Source organism: Harpia harpyja, chromosome 9 (genome assembly GCF_026419915.1).
Source record: "Harpia harpyja isolate bHarHar1 chromosome 9, bHarHar1 primary haplotype, whole genome shotgun sequence".
In the NCBI taxonomy this organism is placed as follows: Eukaryota; Metazoa; Chordata; class Aves; order Accipitriformes; family Accipitridae; genus Harpia; species Harpia harpyja.
In genome coordinates this window covers 25,707,489-25,725,167 of record NC_068948.1, presented here as the reverse complement: position 1 = coordinate 25,725,167, position 17,679 = coordinate 25,707,489, and the positions used below count along the sequence as shown (strand labels likewise).

The window sequence follows — 17,679 nt, the reverse complement described above, 5'->3', positions numbered from 1 at the left end:
GAGCTGGTCCCTGGGTACAGCGTGGCCACGCGCAGATGCAGGCAGGGGAGGAGATGGGCTGTCCAAATTAGTAGCACTCCACTAAGAACAGCAGTGATGCTCAGGCTCAGGAAAACCTCTTTTATTAGCTCTGTGTCGGCTGAGCCTCCCCACCAGCCCCGTCACTTCTTCTTCCCCGCTTTCTCCCTCTGCATGGCCTTTGCCAGCTCCCCGATCAGCCGCCAATACTCGCCGAATTTCAGCTCCTCGTCATTGTTCACATCCAGCTCACTCATCTTCTCCTCCAGGGAGGGGATGTCCTGTGAGGAGGACAGGGGAGGCTCAGTCAGATCCCAGTCCCTGGTGAACAGGATGGGGACTGGGGCAGGGAGCAGGGTCTGCCGCTCGCTCTTGCTTGCAAATCCCAGAGTACCAGGAGCAGCCCCCCCAGCTCAGGGGGACCCACGGGGATCCAGCCACCCCCCCAGCTGCCCCACACACGCTGCCCCTCACCTCACCTTCATCAGGTTGGGCAGCTGGAGCTGGACCAGCTCCTTGAACTCGCCAGCTGTCAGCGTGCCTTTCTTGCCCTCCTTTGCCGCGTAGGTGAAGAAGACAGTGACGATCTTCTCAATGGCCATCTCCAGCTCAGTCAGCTCACCCGTGGCCATGGTGCTGGTGCACGGCAGTGGCCTGGGGCTGCAGGGAGAGGAGCTGAGACGGGGTCGGAGGCGAAGGGGCGTCCTGGGGAGGTGATGCCCAGGGTGTGTCAGGAGAAGGGGACCCTTTCCCCTTCCCTAGCCCAGGGTGCAGTGAGTCTGCAAGGTCTCAGATCAGCTCTGCGAGGCTGAGCAGGGTCCCGGGGCTGAGGGCTGCCCCACCGTTCCCTAGGGACCGAGCGCTTCAGCCAGGCCCTCCCCGGCTGGTGCAGGGAGGGGGGGCAGAGGCCGAAGACACGGTGGCCAGGGTGGGGCCAGTGCTGCAAGCAGCAATTCGCTACTTACCCCCCTTGCCTGCAGGCAAAGAGCTACAGGCAGGTCGTGGCCCCCCGGGAAGTTTTATACTCTGAGCCGCAGGAGGGGAGAGCGCAGCACTTTGTCCCCAGTGCCACGGTGTTGGGTTTCCTGTTGCAGCCGGACGGAGCACAGACACCGCCCGGGTGCAGAGACATCCTCCTCTCCTCCCTCCCCACGCGGGCAGCAGACCAAATTCAGCATTCAGCCCCGCTGGTGTGAACCTGCCCCAGCCTCCGTGGCACCGCCTGGGCTCTGCTGCTGTGGGGATGCTCCAGTGGGGAGCAGCATGGGGCCACGGGGCAGAGGGGAGGGATGTGGGAGGACAGAGCAGGTTCGTTCTGGCAACCGCTGGGCTGGAGCATCTCGCAGGGCTCGAGCATCACCCGGACCTTTCCAGCGGTGTGGGACAGGTCTCATCCCCAAATGCATCCCTGCGGGGACGGGGTTGCACTGAAGATGGGGATGTGGTCCCCAGTGCCCCGCTGACATCCCACCATGCCCCAACATGGCAGCTCATTCTGACCCACGATCCAGCGGTACTGCAGACCCAGGGCCGGGCTCAACCCGCACGGAGTGAGAGTTGTGACTCAGCCACCTGCTGACATCAACCCTATTAATAGTGGGCTTTGTAAAAATTAATTAATCCAAATTAATTAGGGGTTGGAACTGCCCGAGCGTTCCCCTTTAATCATTGTGTATTTATAACATGGCAGCCCTGGCAGGTTTCCACCTGGGAGATGGAGCAGCTCCGCACCATGGCACTGCCATTCCCACGGGCCCCCAAGCCGCATCCCGCACCCCAGCACCATGCCTTGGCCCCAAACAAACCCCACGTGGTGCCCACGGCACCGCCCTGGAGAGAGGCAGTGGGGACGCTGGGGGCGGCGGCGGTGGCATGGGATGGGGGTGACATTGGGGGACTGCCTCTGCCCAGAGCACGGCAGGGATATCCCTGATTGCCAGCCACCCCATCCCTGCATGCCATGGGGGCTGTATCCCAGCATCTCCATGGCAGCATGACATCGAGCATGACAGGGAGCAAGGCCAGGGTGAGCAGCCCCCCTGGGACAGCACATGGGAGTGGGGTCCCAGGGAGCCCAGCACAGCCTGGAAATCCCCCACCAGCAGTGTTCTGGGGCGTCCTCATCGCAATGCCACCATCACCAGCCCGGTTTCTGCTGGGCCCTGACGCACTCATTCCACTTCTACACAGGGATGGGGAGGCTCCAGCCGACACCAGGCAGCCTGGTCCCCACCCCACACCCGTCACACCAGCTCACGGGGGAGGAATTGGCTTCCTGCAGCCCCATCCAGCCCGTCCCCATCCCCGGGATGACGGGGGATGGGGATGGGACTTCCGCTGAGCCCCACGTCAGGGGACCAAGATGGTCTCTTGGGAAACCGCTGGGGTGAGTCAGGCTCGGTAGGGACGGGGACAGGTTTGGGGTGAATCACCGGCCCCAAGAGCCAGGCGGGCCAATGACTCGCCACCCCTGGAATTCAGGGTGCCGGGATGGGGTGAGGAGGCAGCAGGCACTGCAGTGGCCCTGCGACAGGAGGCGGCCAAATCACAGGTGGCAGGAGAAATGGCACCTCCCGGTCGAGCCCAGGATGCCTGCTCAGGGCTGTCCCCATGGGCAGGGAGCAGTGACCTGGCCTCAGGGACCCCAGCGCTACTGGGAGGGGGCAGAGCATGGCAGGACCCCATGTGCTGGGGTGAGAGCTCAGGATCAGGGTGCGGGTGCAGGTGCATCCCAGGGGGTTGGCACACACCTCCATGTCCTGGCCCTGGTGTTGTCCCCAACCTGCCTTGGTTGGGGACCCCAACCAGGGACAGTCACTGTGGCCACCATGGATGCCAACTCGGCAGCAATCCACACCAGCCCACCACACCTAACAGGGCTTGCTGGAGGGGAGCATGGCTTTGAGGCTGCAAAACCAGGTGCCCAGTGCCATCGTGATGCCCCTGGCCCTGGCACAGCAGGTGCTCCGCAGCTCCCCCTACTCCAAACCAAACCCCAGGGATGGAAAAGCCTCCTCCATGCTCCAGCGATGGGACAGAGAGACAAGATCGGCCCAGCCCCGGCACCAGCAACTGGAGCAACTGGTTTAGCTGGGTCAAAGTGGAGCATGGGGAGTCGCAGTGGCTGAAACCTGTTCCAAGATGTGTGTAAACCTCCTGGCATGTCCTTCACTGCTCCTGGTTTGGTAAGAGCTTGTCCTGGGGATCTGCCAGCACTGACATGCCGGGCGTGCTCTCCCCATGGCCGGCACCGCAGCGGCAGGGAGAGGGGCCGCGGCGCCCAGGGCCGACCCCTCTGGCGCCCACACGACGGCCCTGCGGCATTGGGGTTTACCCTTGGGCACCCAGCTCCAGCCGGTCTCACCCCTCGGGAAACGCCTGGCAAAATCCTGATCTCTGGGGAGGTTTGGGGTTTAATAAGAGTGGGGCAGAGCCCCTTCAAGTGCAGCCGGAGCCCTTAGGGAGCTCGGCAAAGCTGGGCAGTTGGACACGCTGGCCATGCCGGTGCCCGGGGCACGGCAGCCCCAGCTCTGTGCCCACTGCGGGGACCGGGGTTGGGTTATTTTTAAGCTCAGGACTGGACAGCAATGCCCCTGTACCCCTGTCCCCAGTGCGGCAGGCGACGCAGCCCAGGGGCCAGGCTTTCCCAGAAGGGGAAGCCGGATCCTGCCTGCTGCCGAGCCGCACTGGGGACAGGGGTACAGGGGCTCCGCTGCCACCAGCCCCCACGCGGACACTGCTGAGTGAGTGCCACAAGGGTCCTTCCCCGTTGCCCCCTGTCCCCAGGCTCTGGATCCAGCCTCTCCTGGAGCTCACCAGCCCCAGGCCCCCCTCCTTGCCCCACACCAAAAATGGGAGCTGTGTCCTGCTGAGAAGCAGCTCCTGGGCTTTCATCTGGCACCTCCACTTCCAGCCGGGACCCCCACTTACATCCAGGACCCCCATTTCCAGCCAGGGACCCCCTTTGCAGCCACCTTAGCTGCCCCAGGTGCAGGACAGGGGCTGGACCCCCAAGACCCTGCACATCACCCCAAACCCTCCAGCCCCCCCCCCCAAGCCACCCCCTGCAGCACAGGGCAGTGGTGGTGGGGTAGCCACATGGGATCGGGTGACTGGGTAGCAGGGTCATTTGGGGGTTCCCAGGTTGGGGGGGGTGCCATGCAGCTGTGGCGTTTCCCAACTGCGGGGACAGGAAGTGCGGGAGATGGAAACGAAGGGAGCGGGATATAATTAGCCGCAAATTAGGACTGGAATCCGGGATAAAGAGCCCAGTACCACCCGGCTCCTGCAAAAAGCCATGCTGCCACATCGGCAGCTCCCCAGCAGCCCCCCTGCACCATCGGCGGGGGGGGTCCCAAAAAGGGGGAATGATTGTGCCCGTCTGAGTTTGGGGGCTCAGCACCACTGTTGTTCCCCCGGGGATGCTGGTGCCGGGGAGGCGGTGGTGGGTTTGGTCTTACACTGCCCCGGCTGCACGGATGCAGGGCTGTAATGAGAGCCGCAGTGGGGCCAGGATTATCAGCATCAGCGATGCCAGCTCAGGAATCTGGTTTCCTAGCTGAGCCGTTGCTGGAGCAACCTCCGGGCTGGAATTGTGGGGCTTTTTTAATTTGACAAGAGGCCTTTCTGTGTGCAGGGAGCGGGCAGCCCCGGGGGGCCTGGGCTGAGACACCCGATAGCTCCCGCCCGCTCCCCCCGGCCCCAGCTGGCTCCCTGCGAGGCTAAGGACACCGGATACCCGCGCCTTATCAGCCTGGGGGAGGAGGGCTGGGGACGGATCCAGCATGGCACCATGGCGCTGACAGATGGGGGATGCCGGCGGGCGCCGAGCGGGTGACGCCATGGGGTCAGACCCCGGGCGCCGCGGTGCCACGGGGGCCACAGCTGCAAGCGAAGCCAGAGCCCGGCACAGGATCTGACATGGGGCTGGCAGGCAGAGCCGGCCAGGGGGTGGCCCCAGCGAGGGACCCCCCTGCCCACCCCACACATCCCTGTGCCCCCTGGCATCCCGCTGCCCCACGGGGCCACAGTGGGGCCAGCCTCAGGCATGGGCGTGGCAAAAAGGAACACCCGAGATTTAGCATAGGGAGGGACATGGAACCCCCCAAAGTAACTCTTGACATCACTGCCCACCCCTCCACTGCCCACCACCACCCCATAAGCACCTGATAAAAGATGTAAAGCATCTTGTACCGGTGGGGCTGGAAATGCTCCTCTGCGTCATCCTGGGGCTGGTGCGAAGCAAGCGCGGCAGCGGGGCACTGTGGGTTTGGGCTCCCCACATCTCGGCCCCCCATGAAGGCGGCACAGGGCAGCCTGGCGGTGCCAGCCGGGTATTGGATCCTCCCGGAGGGAGGGGGCTTGGAGCTTATTTAACATCCCCAGCTGGCCCAGCCCGAAACACTCCGAGCAGCGGGCGGGCAGTGCAGCTGGGAGCTCAGGTGAGCGCAGGTCCCGGCCGGGGCACAGCTGCCCTGTGAGGGGGCAGGCAGCTGGGGCCCGCTTCCACAGGAGCACCCCATCCAGCCCTGGGGAGCAGCGGGGTGCCCTGAGACCCTCACAGCCCCCGGCTGTCTGCCCAGCACCAAGCGTTCAGAGTGGAGGCCACGGCATGCGACGCTCCCTGGCAGGGGACAGGGCAGGGGTGGCTGCGATTTGGGGGCTGCCCCTCATGGCAAGGGGGGCTGGCAGCTGCCCCCCGTAACGTGGCAGGTGCCTCCCCGCAGCCAGAGCCATGGCGTCGCAGCTGGAAGGAGCCATGGAGACACTCATCAACATCTTCCACCACTACTCGGGCAAGGAGGGGGACAAGTACAAGCTGAGCAAGAAGGAGCTGAAGGAGCTGCTGCAGAGTGAGCTGGGCTGCTTCCTGGAGGTAGGGACCAGCCATGTTGGGGAGTGGGGGCCGGGGGGTCCCCCTTTCCCTCCATGCCCTGGGGCAGCAGCATCCCAGCGGGCTGCCAAGCCCTGGGGCTCAGCCTGTCACCCCCCCCACACACACAGACCCAGAAGGACACGGGTGCCGTGGAGAAGATCATGCAGGACCTGGATGAGAACGGCGACGGGGAGGTGGACTTCCAGGAGTACGTGGTCCTGGTGGCCGCCCTCACCGTGGCCTGCAACACCTTCTTCTGGGAGAACGCCTGACCCAGGCTGGTCTCCACCCTGCAGCAGCCAGCCATGGCGTCCCCAAAACGCAGAGCCCCCCGCCACCCCCCCCACCTCACCCTCTGCTCCCCAGCACACCCAGGGGATCCCACTGGGATCCGGCTCCACAATAAAGGCACTGACCCAGCCAGCGGCGTGTTGTCAGCTCCTTTGTTTCCAGGGTTGGGGTTTCTGCCCTGTCCCCCTACTAGTGCCCCCGGGGATACCAGGGAGCCTTCCCTCCCCTAAGCCACAGGGTCACAGGGAAAAGCCACCCTGGGTCACCCCAAGCACCTGGAGACATCCCCATCTGCACCTTGCTTTGGTTGCTCCGTCGCACCCTGCTCCCCACCCTGCCCCTGAGCCTGGCATCAATCCCGAATCACGCCAGGGCACAGCACAGCTGGGGTGGGTGACCCCAGCCTGCACTGGGGTGTTGGGGTGCAGGACACGGGGGTGCAACATGGGGGCATGAGGGTCCGGGGCGGGGGGGGGGGGGTGCGGCCACAGGCCGGGACTCGTTGCCCGTCCCGCCAGAGGCGCAAGCACCGCGCCCCGTGGGCTGGAGGAACCGGTTCTGATCTCCCACAGCGGGCCTCCAGCCAGCAGCCCCCACGCTGAGGCCCGGCCCGGCCCGGCCCGGCCCCGCACAAGGCCGCCAGCGCCATCGTCTGCCGGGGTTGGGACCGGCCCCGGTTCTCCCCAACCAACCCTCACGGCTCTGGGCCCTCGACCCACCCGGTCGGGGCCCAGACGGGGGGGGCTGCCCCGGCAGAAAACGAGGACGCACCGGGAACAGCCAGGTCACAGGCCCAGGCCGGCGGCGGGGGGACCGGAGGCCCCGGGAGGCCTCCTCAGGTCTTTGGCGCCTCCGACCCCGCCCAGGACAGGTCCCGCTGGGCGGCCTCTGAGGGATCGGCCCCGGTACATGTGCCCGCCCACCGGCTCCTGATCGCGGGGGGAACAGGGGCCCGGCCCCGCTGGAACCCGGCCAGGCCGCACTACAGCCGGTGCCGCCGCCCGCCTGAGGGAGCCCGCCACCACGGCCCACGGCCCCGCCCCGGGGCACCAATGGCCGAGGGGACGGCCCCTGCGTCAGGGCTGCCCCACCCAATAGTAGGGGGTGTGGTGATGCACGGGGCTCTGCGCCTGCGCCCTGCGCGTCGCCACCGCCATTTTGGCCGGCGCAGGCGGTGGGAGGGGGGAGGGTGTGTGTGGTTGCTGCCGCCATTTTGTTGCTGGCGTTTGAGTGCGGAGGGAGCTTGCGGAGGGTGTCGGAGTCAGCCCCACACCCCGCGCCACCCGCTAGCCAGCCCCACCGGAGACCTGGCGACCGTCTGCTTCGGTGAGAGGGGTTGGCCCTGGCCGGAGGGCCGCGAAGGGGGCGCTGAGGGAGGGAGGCCCGCCGGCTCCGTAAAGGAGGCCGAGGCGTCCCCTCAGGCGGCCGGAGGAGGGGGGGCTCATCTTTGCCCTTTGGGGGGTGTGGTGGTGCGGTGTTGGCGCTTGCCCAGTCTTTCTGCATGCGGGGCCGGCCTTTCTCCCCCCGTCTCGTAGGGCAGCTGTCGGGACGAGGCTGGATCGGTGGCCCAGGCCAAGGCCTCGCCTTCCCGTCCTCGGCCGGCGGTGCCGGGGCTGCCCCCGCGCTGCGTGGCGGGCTTACGGGAGCGGGGCTGCTTCTGCGAGCTGCGCTGCGGTTGTTGTTCAGGAAAAATGCTTTTTTAAAAACATTTTTAATTAACAAAAAAAATGGGTTGCGGCTACCTGTTGACTCAGTTTCTAGCTGTAAAACACTGTAAAGAAGGTATTTTGTTCAACGTATTTTGAGGGTGAGTACTTTTCGGCAGTCCTCTAAGCATTAAATTTGATACCAATTGTATAAAAAAAAAAGAGAAATCGATCTGCATAGTTAGTGGGTTTGAGCGTAGCACGTTTCAGTAGTATTCATCACTGGCAAAGCACTCGGGCTTGAGGTGTGCTCCAAAGATTAGTAACAGCTGAGTTTAAATCTATTTGCTGCTTTCATGAGGCATGTGGCAGGCTGTCACGTTAGAGAACCACATTAGGACTGCAGATGAGCTGCCTACCGGAATTGTTACACATTAAAAAGCCGAAGTGACTGCCCCCTTACAGTTTTACCTCTGTCCAAGTGGTGGCAATCATAATGGGTGGATGGAACCTTAATGTTTTTAAAGTATATGGGACTTCTGTAGAGTAATCTTGGAACTTTATTGCCAAGTATATGGTATGTGTCTGTTCCAAACAAACTGGGGTTTCCATCTTGCTGATACTAAAAGCCTAGAAGTGTGGCAGTGTTACTAGATGCTGTACTAAACAAGGCATTTGGGTGCCATCTTGACCGCTGATGGACTGTATTTTTGCAGCATTACTCCTGCCAATGGTAAAATTTTCACTTTCTAAAAAGGTGGCTTCTTAGTAAGGATGAGTTAGCATAACTTGCTGATTTATTAAACCTGCTGTATCATGACGGCGGCCTAGAAAACTTACTAAAAATGCATTAATAGAATACCTGTTACCTGTCCCGTTCCTGACTCTCTCCACCAAAGGAGCTGGAATGCAGGTTTTTTTAATGTTGGCCAAGTAAGTGCAAGATCTCTGTGCTGTTTGTGAAATCCGATTCTGGTGTTTTGCAGATTCTCTTGATCTGAAGATGGCTGCACAGTCAGCACCGAAGGTTGTGCTAAAGAGCACCACCAAGATGTCTCTGAACGAGCGGTGAGGAAGCCAACAGCAGCTTCAGCTCATAAGAAATTTTTTTACTTAATTATCACTGTCCGGTGTCCAAAAACCAACGTGGTTTCTGCCCTCTTTTAACCTCAGTAAAACAAGCAGATGGCTATGCACCTCTGTCTTAAACTGCAACAAGTGTGGTACACCAGGTTAAAAGGGAAGTGTTCTGGAGAAATTTATCCATAGCAGTTAATATTAAACTATTCGACACATAAATATGGTGGGATGTGTTATAACAAACGAGAGAAACCTCACACCCTCCCTTTTTCTTCCACATGTTTTTACATTTATATAGTTGATGCTGCAGCACGGTAGCATGTTACCTAAGCTGCAGCAGGCTTGCTGCTTTGTCCAAGGCAGACACACGTGCATGTGGTCTGGCCTGTAAGAGGCATGCAGCAGGCCATTAAACAAGCCCAAAGGCCCTTTAACAATGTTTTGGGCCTTGTAAGAGGCAAATGCTTTGCTTCATCTCCATCTCTCTCTTTTCTTGATTTCTTTATTTCTTCTGTTGAGTATTCTGTTTTTCCATGCCATTGAGCTTTTGTGGTTCTACAGTGACAACAGTGATGCTGCAGTTATGTTTCACTTTCTTACTAATAACTCTTGGATTAACTATGTTAGTATCATTGAACCAGGAATAAAGGGGGTCATTTGCCTGCAGTTCCTGCTCTAGCAAGTGCTGCAGTGAGATGTAGCCTGAACCGGTGCTCGGAGCTTACCCCAGGAAAGATGAGTGGTGAGGTGCAGTGCAGGGAAGGCTTGCTGGCCTGTTTCATGTTGGTCAGTCCATATTCCTCATCTGTAAGTGTTTTCTTTTGCAGCCTTGTGTAGCTCCCAGGACACAGTAGAAAGCTGATGGGTTGCTGCTAAGGAGGCTTACCATCTTGCTGTATTGCTCCTATGTAGCTCTTAAAGACAGAAGATTCTTTGTGCACCAAAGAAATTGCCAAGTGAACTGTTTTTGTAAGTTAGCGCACTTGGGTGGCAGCATTTCTTACGGCACCAGTTCTGTGGTGCGCCAGAGGCACTCTGGTCTATTCTCAGGGTGATGTCTTTTGTAAAGCTGCCTTCTGGCATTGAGGTTTTTAAACAGTTTTCTCAGACCTTTGAAGGTTAATTTGGCTTTTGCAGTCAGATTTCAGTTTGCTTTTCTGTTTCTGTGATGTTCTCTCCCATCTGTCATGATCATCTCTGCTTATTGCTTGTTTTCATTCCTTCTGCCATTTCTAAAATCAGTAACCTAAAGCTTTATCACTTCTGAATTAATATACAACATCATTTCCGAGTTTCCAGTTCTTGCACACTTGTGGAAAACAAGGAATACATAATCACATATGACGTGACCTAAGTACCACTCTTTACATAAGGTTCATGGGATCTGGAGATCCAATCTTGAGAACCATGAAATGCCAATAAATGTATGTAATAAAGCTTTATTTAAACACCCATTTTATTCGACCTTGAAGCTTTACTAACATGCTGAAGAACAAACAGCCGATGCCAGTGAATATTCGGGCTACCATGCAGCAGCAGCAGCAGCTAGCCAGTGCCAGAAACAGAAGACTGGCCCAGCAGATGGAGAATAGACCTTCTGTCCAGGCTGCTTTGAAGCTTAAACAGGTGAGAGAAAGTGGCATATTCTGGGGCAGGCCGTTGATGCCTGTCACCAGCAGATGGCTTTCCAGGATGTGGTGGATTTTGAAGAATGCTCCTGAAAGTTAAAAATGAGAGACCTAGAAGGGACTTGCAGAAAATCCCACTTTTTACTTCAGATAAGTAATGCTTTGTAACTAACAGTTAATAGTATTGAGGTGGGGGAGGGGGTTGTGCTGGCTGTTCATATCTTCTCTCTATTTTTTCAGAGAAATGTTCTCATTCTGGGTTTCTGTATCTGCCAAGTGCTTCATCTCGCAATCTAGCTGCAGTTAAAATTGCTGCAGATTGTTTCCAGTACTTACTATCCAGTTGAGGCTGGTTGCTCCCATCCCCAACTCCGCCCTCTCTTGGTGCACTCCTTTGATAGCAGCTGGCTGTGAGGAACAGATGAACAAACTGACTTTTTGATTGCTTGCAAATGCTAGAATGCAAGCCTGGATTTAAGGCATAGTGTTGCATTCCCCTTATATAAAGAGTTTTTATTGTTCCGCGTTTCAGTGATGAGTACTACAGCTTACGGTGTGTTCCTCAAATCGCCTTCTGTCAGCGGAGTGGAAGACCTAAGCAAACATGCTAGATTCTGATTTCTCTGCTGCAGTCAATGTGCTTCTCCATAACTCTGGACTTATGGAAGGGGCAGGGAGCAAAATGTTGCTACAACAGAAACCTCAGTAACATGCAAAAGAGAGCTGTTGGTCTAGGGCCTGCTCATTGTCAGCATGTAGGGGGGTTACAAGTTTTAAAGCTTATGTTTAAATGGGAAGGCTAGTAGGCTTCGCTTAAAGTGTATGTGTAGGGCACAAATTGAAACCTGTGGGGTAGTGCCTCACAGCTGTGCAGGGAGGTCAAATAGCAGTACTGGATCACTTGACTACCGAATTAGTTAAATATAATTCTGTACATTATCTTGCATATGAGGAGAAAGCCCTGGAAATTTCTTAGCTGAGCTGCTTCACCAAATAGCTGGAATACTTAAACCTGCCACACATGCTCACATTCAGGGCTCACTCTCTGATAAAGAGGAATGCAGCTGCTTTTTAAGATCTCTTGAGATGTCTGTTATAAAAACAGACTATGGTGCCAGTTATCCTTGCAGAGCTTGTAAACAAAAGCTCTGGAAACGGTAGTCTAAATTATTTTCTGCTTTAAAAAAAAAAAAGTTTGGAAAGTTAAGAATTTCACAAGTGGTAAGTGAAACTGGATTGAAAGCATGAAGTTTCTGCTTGCTGAACTGAGGTGCCACAGAGGAACAGGGAAGAACTAGTCTTTTGGCTTAGCTCTTAAACCCATTTGATTTTTATGTTGAACATAGGTGTACTTTCATGGTCTTCTGGAATTAAACACTGCAAGGGAGGGCCACGGAAGGGTGTTGTAGGGAAATTCAGAAACGTGGTTTATGTTAGGTTGCTCTTTGAAGATTGCAAGTTGCTCTGGAAGTTGATGTGATTGGATTTTCACAAGTGCTATACTTGGTATCACCAGGAGCTTTTCTGATCCTTCTGGGTGTGCTGTGTCCATAAGTGCTGGGGAGCATTGATCCCAGTGATGGGTCACCTGTGCTTCCAAAAGGACTTCTCTAAACTCCTGTGGAGCACTGCCTGTGCTAGATTTGTGGGTTTGTGTTTTGCATCCTTTGCATCTGAGTGCACAAGTGTTTATGTAAACCTGCTGTGGGTTTTTTTATGTAAAAACATTCATACTGACTGTGGTTCTAGACATGCATTTACTTAGTAGCTGGAGCAGACCAAGGTGCTACTGCTCTGAAGTAGAGCAGAAGGGTGAGCACTCTTAGGCTGTTTCAGTGCAAAGTCCAGCAGCTTATCTTAAACTCTCATGGTAAGTGACATAAATGAATAATTGGATGTAGAACATGCTTTCTCATTCCTTTCTGCCAGTGGGGCTGGGCAAAAGAGAGAGGCTTACATTTTAGGCTGCTACAGCTGTTGGAAGATGAATGACTATCTAAACTCTGAGGCAGTAAAACTTAAACTCTTACTACAGCTACAGAAGAGACTGATTTTAGAGGAACCAATTCAGCTGTCCACAGGCTTGGCTCAAATAGACAAGCAGTAACTTGAAGCAACTCTTGGAACCTGTAGTAAAATACAGACAGCCTTTATGGCTGCCTCTGTTACCTTCTTAGGGCCAAGAGGGCTTGTTCTTGAGACAAGTGTGAATGTTCCCACTGTTGCTGCTTAGCTCCTTGTAAGGTTCAGCGGTGCCTGCAGAAGCTATAGCCTTCTCTGTGGAGACCAAACTGGTACTGGTGCATGTTAACAATACTGGGATGTAAACTGGCAGTTCAGCTGCTGCTTCATGAGCAGTTAAGCCATCTCTGCAGCAGTTCTGGTATAGGCGTTTTCGGACAGGAGCTGCTACGGCTGGCCCAAGGTAAGCCAGCGCTGCCTGTGAAATGGAGCCTGGTGGCTGGACATACATGACATGGAAAAGAAAAAAAAAAAAAAACCAAACACACCACACTTCAAAAGCCAGATATGCAAAGATTACTATTTTGCTGCTGTTCTGGTGAGGGTAAATTTCTTCAGTATAGTTTTCTTTTTGTAGTACAGACAGAAAAGTTGATGCTTCTCCTCGCTGTTGCCTTAGTCTATGTGGAAGCCTAGCCAGGATAGGGCAGTAAGCCACTGGGAATACCCATGGTATGTGGCTGCACAGATGTCACCTGCTCTGCAGAGATAGGTTAGGCTTGTGCCACAGCAGGGGTAGTTGCTTTCTGTCTCAGGGATATACTTGGGACTATCACCTTCCAGCATACAGGATTAGTGGGCTGCCTTGTGGATTAGGTGTCTCATTTGGACGGAGCAGCACTGCTAAAAGTGAAGAAAAATATTTCCTTGCAGATCTGGAAACTTTCTTGTCTCTGTACAAACACTTGCTTCCAGGAAAGGTCCTTGTTCTCTGACCTTCACAAATTATCCCTCCCAGAGCAGATTTGATTGTCTTCCTTTGAAGCTTGATTATATATTGCAGAGAGCTGGTGACCCTCTAGTCTATTTAAAACAAAACAACATACCACTTTTATTGATAGGTGATTGCTGTGCTGTTTATGTTGTAAGTCTGAGATTGCTGCATGACTTTCTTGTTTCTTAAAAATCTTTTATTCCAGAAGAGCTTAAAGCAACGCCTCGGTAAAAGTAACATTCAGGCACGATTAGGTCGGCCAGCAGGACCCCTTGCTCGTGGAGCCATGGGAGGAAGAGGACTGTCTATGGGGCAGAGAGGCTTGCCACGAGGAGCCATGCGTGGTGGCCGGGGAGCAAGAGCTCTGCTGAGAGGAGGAGTCTCACTCAGAGGTCGGTACTGAACTGGAGTTGCTTGTATGTTAGTAACACTGTCTTTTTGACAGCGTGACTGATTCTGTTGCTCAATCTGAAAACTGATTTCTTTCTGATTTGAATTCCCTCTCTCTGTTGAAGGTCAGAGCCTGCTTCGTGGTGGACGAGGTATATCCCCCAGGATGGGCCTGAGAAGAGGTGGCCTTAGAGGTCGCGGTGGCCCTGGAAGAGGTGGTCTAGGCAGAGGTGCCATGGGCCGTGGAGGACTTGGTGGCAGAGGTTAGTGTGCACAAACTTCAGGAGTGACACGTTGCTGCTGAATAAGTAGAAGTAAGCTTTAATTCTTTTTCTCTTTAAGGCTAGCATGCATAAGTACATGCAGCCCCAAACCCCCTCTATTCTTGAATTCGTGTACAGCGTAGTACTAAATTAAGGCTTTCGTTGCTTATAAAAATTAATATTTTGCCAGGCCTTATGCCTAACCAAGATCCTTGACTCTGTCAGTGTTGCTAGAGGGGTTCTGGGGACTGTCAGCAAAGTTGTCTGCTCCTGCAGGTATCACTGGCTGGCTGATGCTTGGAATAGTAGTTGAGGCAGTGAGTAATCTTCCAGTGTATTGAGGAAGACTACACTGTCTCCTCACGCTTAAGAAGGAAATGATACAGACCCTGTGTAAACCAAGAGACTCTTTAAAATAATTAGGGGAAAAATTTAACAGAGGAGAAAGTCTAAACCCCTGCAAAATAAACTTAAATTCAAAGTCTGAAACTGAATCAAGTCTTGGATAAATGAACTCTTATTTTTAACAACAAATCAGAGAAGGACTGTCGTGGTTTAACCCCAGCCAGCAACTAAACACCACGCAGCCGCTCCCTCACTCCCCCCCACCCAGTGGGATGGGGGAGAAAATCAGGAAAAGAAGCAAAACCCGTGGGTTGAGATAAGAACGGTTTAATAGAACAGAAAAGAAGAAGCTAATAATGATAATGATAACACTAATAAAATGACAACAGCAATAATGAAAGGATTGGAATGTACAAATGATGCGCAGTGCAGTTGCTCACCACCCGCCGACCGACACCCAGCCAGTCCCCCGAGCGGCGAATCCCTGCCCCCACTTCCCCGTTCCTATACTGGATGGGACGTCACATGGTATGGAATACACCGTTGGCCAGTTTGGGTCAGCTGCCCTGGCTGTGTCCTGTGCCAACTTCTTGTGCCCCTCCAGCTTTCTCGCTGGCTGGTCATGAGAAGCTGAAAAATCCTTGACATTAGTCTAAACACTACTGAGCAACAACTGAAGACATCAGTGTTATCAACATTCTTCGCATACTGAACTCAAAACATAGCACTGTACCAGCTACTAGAAAGACAGTTAACTCTATCCCAGCTGAAACCAGGACAAGCAGTAAAGCAGTAGTGCAAGAGGAAATACAGGAGACAGCTGTTGATGGTAGGGTTGTTACTGTTTCAGACAGATGTTTGGTTAGAACACCAGCCAAATGCTGTCTTGTGTTGCTTTGGGATTGGCCCAATGTTTGTAGGAGTTAGAGCAGACAGCAGGAAGCTGCCTATCTCTTGACAGCTTTGTCTTACAGAGCTAAAGCTACTGTTTAGCCTGACAAACACATGCTGATCGATGTGGGCTCTTGGGTATCCTACTTCTGAAGCAGTCTGAAAACCTCTCAAAGTACTCATCTATAGGAAAAATTTGCCTGTAGTGGTTGATGGCATCGCCACTTTGCCAAAAGCTTCAGTCTGACCCAGAGGTCTGCAGGATCTCGGGGTACGCTTCATGGGGGAGAAGTATGCAACGTGTAGGTGAGATTGGAACACAAGCAGGGGAGACGGGAGTCTGAACTGAGAGCGTAGCTCTTAGTTGTGGATCAAATGTCTGTCTGGGCTTCTGGACTGAAACAGAATCAGCCTGGGGAGCTAATCCAGCATGGCAAAACCCGACCTGCTGTGTGGGACCTGGAAGTGGGCTGAGGGGTAGCTGCTGCCATGATGCTGCAGGACCTCCCCATGGAGGTGCTGAAGCAGCTCTGCCGAGCATGCGGTGTCGTCCAGGCTCTGCTGGGGAGCGGCAGCTGCAGCAAACCCCGAGGCTCAGTCAGGTGGAGTGTGTAACCATCTTCTTGTCTCACTGTAAGGTCGTGGCATGACGGGCCGGGGACGAGGGGGCTTTGGAGGTCGTGGCAGAGGCAGAGGACGAGGAAGAGGATCAGCACGTCCTGCATTGACCAAGGAGCAGCTGGACAACCAGTTGGATGCTTACATGTCTAAAACAAAAGGACACCTCGATGCTGAGCTGGATGCTTACATGGCTCAGACAGACCCGGAAACAAACGACTGAAGGTCATGGCGAGAGACTGTTGTTGAAGTTAGTGTGTTATGTTGATGCCCATAAGCTAAAAACGGAAACCCTGATTCATGCTGGAAGGACCCGCAGGAATAGGGAGTGGCCCTGTTCTACTGAGAGATCAGACTTTAGTGTGTTCCTTTAATGTTTTGATACTATCTGTTGTATGAAACCTTTTTTTGGATTGTTTTTTACACCTTTTTTTTTCTTTCCCTGAGTACTCCAAACATGAATGTGACAGATCTGCCGCAGTTAATCCGCTGACATCAGCGCTGGTGACTTGCCGTGCACGCCGCCCACGCTGTGTTAGGTGAAGTGCTCCTTGGCACTGGGATTGTATGTTGATGTGCTTCTTGAGCTCCACGGTTGCGTTTTGGGATCAGCCCTGTCCCCAAGCATGACCAAAGGGCTGAGTTCACACCCGCAGTTCAGTTTAACCCATCTGAAGCAAAAAAAAACCCAACCAAACTTCCAACAGGGCGAACAGTCAGGTCAGGTTTAGTTGTAGTGCTCCTTGTAGACATGCCAATCTCGTTTCACACCAAAACTACTTCTTTTGTTGGTAGCCAGTGTTCTGTTAATGCCTAGTGCGGAGCACTTCCTAGGTTGAAAACTTTGTTGGTTTGGCTTTTTTGTTGTTGTTGTTTTTAGGTGAAGTTTGAATTTCTTTTGCATTGTGTTGAACAGATGGCACCAGTGGTTTCTATATCTGCAAGAAAACAAGTGTTTGTTTAAAGGAATTGGAAGCAGGAACATAAAATTACAGCTGTGATGGCCAAGCGTGGTAGAACTGTCTCTTCTAAAAAACGGGGTCCAAAATTCATCTGTTACCTTTTGGTGTAACCAAAACTGCCTCCTCTGCTCAGACCAACTGCCTGCACTTACCCTGGACAGGTTTGGGAAGGGGTCTGTTTCTCCCCCCCCCCCACCCCGCCCCCTCAAGTTTTCAGTTCAGCCATTCTGTGAGCTGTTCCAGTTTCAATGGAATCTTGTATTTCTGGTTTGTTGTAACAAAGGAGAAATAATTATAAAAGCAATATGGACTCCGGGTGGTCTTTTTGGTGTTTGGTTCCCCCCCCCCCGGAAATGGGGTTTTTCTGCTCCTGCTCTGCTGTGCCCTGGGGTAAATTTAACTTGGGGGGGGGGGGGGGCAGAAGGGAGCCGAGGGAAGGTCGTGTTGTCAGGTGTGAGAGGAGTTGGACCTCAGCTGCCTTGGAATGGGGAAACTCTGGGAGCGGTCAGGGGCAGCTTGCTGCCTCCGCAGGCAGGATCTGCCCTGCCTGCCTGCCTGTGCTGTACAAAGGCCCCTGGGCCGAGGATGCTGAGGCTGCCATGGCTTTTCCTGCAGGTTCTGCATCCACCAGCTCATGCCTCCTTCCCTGCAACGTTTGTGGGGGGAGCCGGCCCCGGCTGGGCCCTGAGCCCCGGTCGGGCGGCGGGCAGGCGCCG

The 17,679-nt window shown here is 54.7% G+C and overlaps 3 protein-coding genes across 9 annotated transcripts; 2 read left to right on the top strand and 1 right to left on the bottom strand.

The window, feature by feature from the left end:
• Positions 1 to 106: 106 nt before the first annotated feature.
• On the bottom strand, positions 107 to 7,176 carry S100A13 (S100 calcium binding protein A13). Of its 5 annotated transcripts, none has more exons than XM_052796205.1 (3): positions 6,956 to 7,176; positions 498 to 678; positions 107 to 299 (listed from the first exon to the last, which is right to left on the bottom strand). In XM_052796205.1, the coding sequence occupies exons 2-3, from the start codon at positions 648 to 650 to the stop codon at positions 162 to 164; spliced, it is 291 nt and encodes a 96-aa protein (XP_052652165.1). In that variant the 5' UTR covers positions 651 to 678; positions 6,956 to 7,176; the 3' UTR covers positions 107 to 161. The 5 variants fall into 5 exon arrangements, with proteins under 5 accessions (XP_052652165.1, XP_052652163.1, XP_052652162.1 ...); XM_052796203.1 differs by lacking the exon at positions 6,956 to 7,176 and adding an exon at positions 984 to 1,133; XM_052796202.1 differs by lacking the exon at positions 6,956 to 7,176 and adding an exon at positions 984 to 1,129 and having other exon boundaries at positions 498 to 723.
• On the top strand, positions 3,738 to 6,317 carry S100A1 (S100 calcium binding protein A1). 2 transcript variants are annotated; one of them, XM_052796208.1, is made up of 3 exons: positions 3,738 to 3,761; positions 5,745 to 5,893; positions 6,022 to 6,317. In XM_052796208.1, exons 2-3 carry the CDS (start codon positions 5,753 to 5,755, stop codon positions 6,163 to 6,165), a joined length of 285 nt encoding a protein of 94 aa, XP_052652168.1. In that variant the 5' UTR covers positions 3,738 to 3,761; positions 5,745 to 5,752; the 3' UTR covers positions 6,166 to 6,317. The 2 variants fall into 2 exon arrangements, with proteins under 2 accessions (XP_052652168.1, XP_052652167.1); XM_052796207.1 differs by lacking the exon at positions 3,738 to 3,761 and adding an exon at positions 5,358 to 5,459.
• Positions 7,177 to 7,308: 132 nt separating the features above from the next.
• CHTOP (chromatin target of PRMT1) lies at positions 7,309 to 17,277 on the top strand. 2 transcript variants are annotated; one of them, XM_052796199.1, is made up of 6 exons: positions 7,309 to 7,510; positions 8,817 to 8,898; positions 10,383 to 10,536; positions 13,703 to 13,886; positions 14,010 to 14,147; positions 16,022 to 17,277. In XM_052796199.1, the coding sequence occupies exons 2-6, from the start codon at positions 8,834 to 8,836 to the stop codon at positions 16,222 to 16,224; spliced, it is 744 nt and encodes a 247-aa protein (XP_052652159.1). In that variant the 5' UTR covers positions 7,309 to 7,510; positions 8,817 to 8,833; the 3' UTR covers positions 16,225 to 17,277. The 2 variants fall into 2 exon arrangements, with proteins under 2 accessions (XP_052652159.1, XP_052652158.1); XM_052796198.1 differs by having other exon boundaries at positions 7,310 to 7,510; positions 13,700 to 13,886.
• The last annotated feature ends 402 nt before the right edge of the window (positions 17,278 to 17,679 follow it).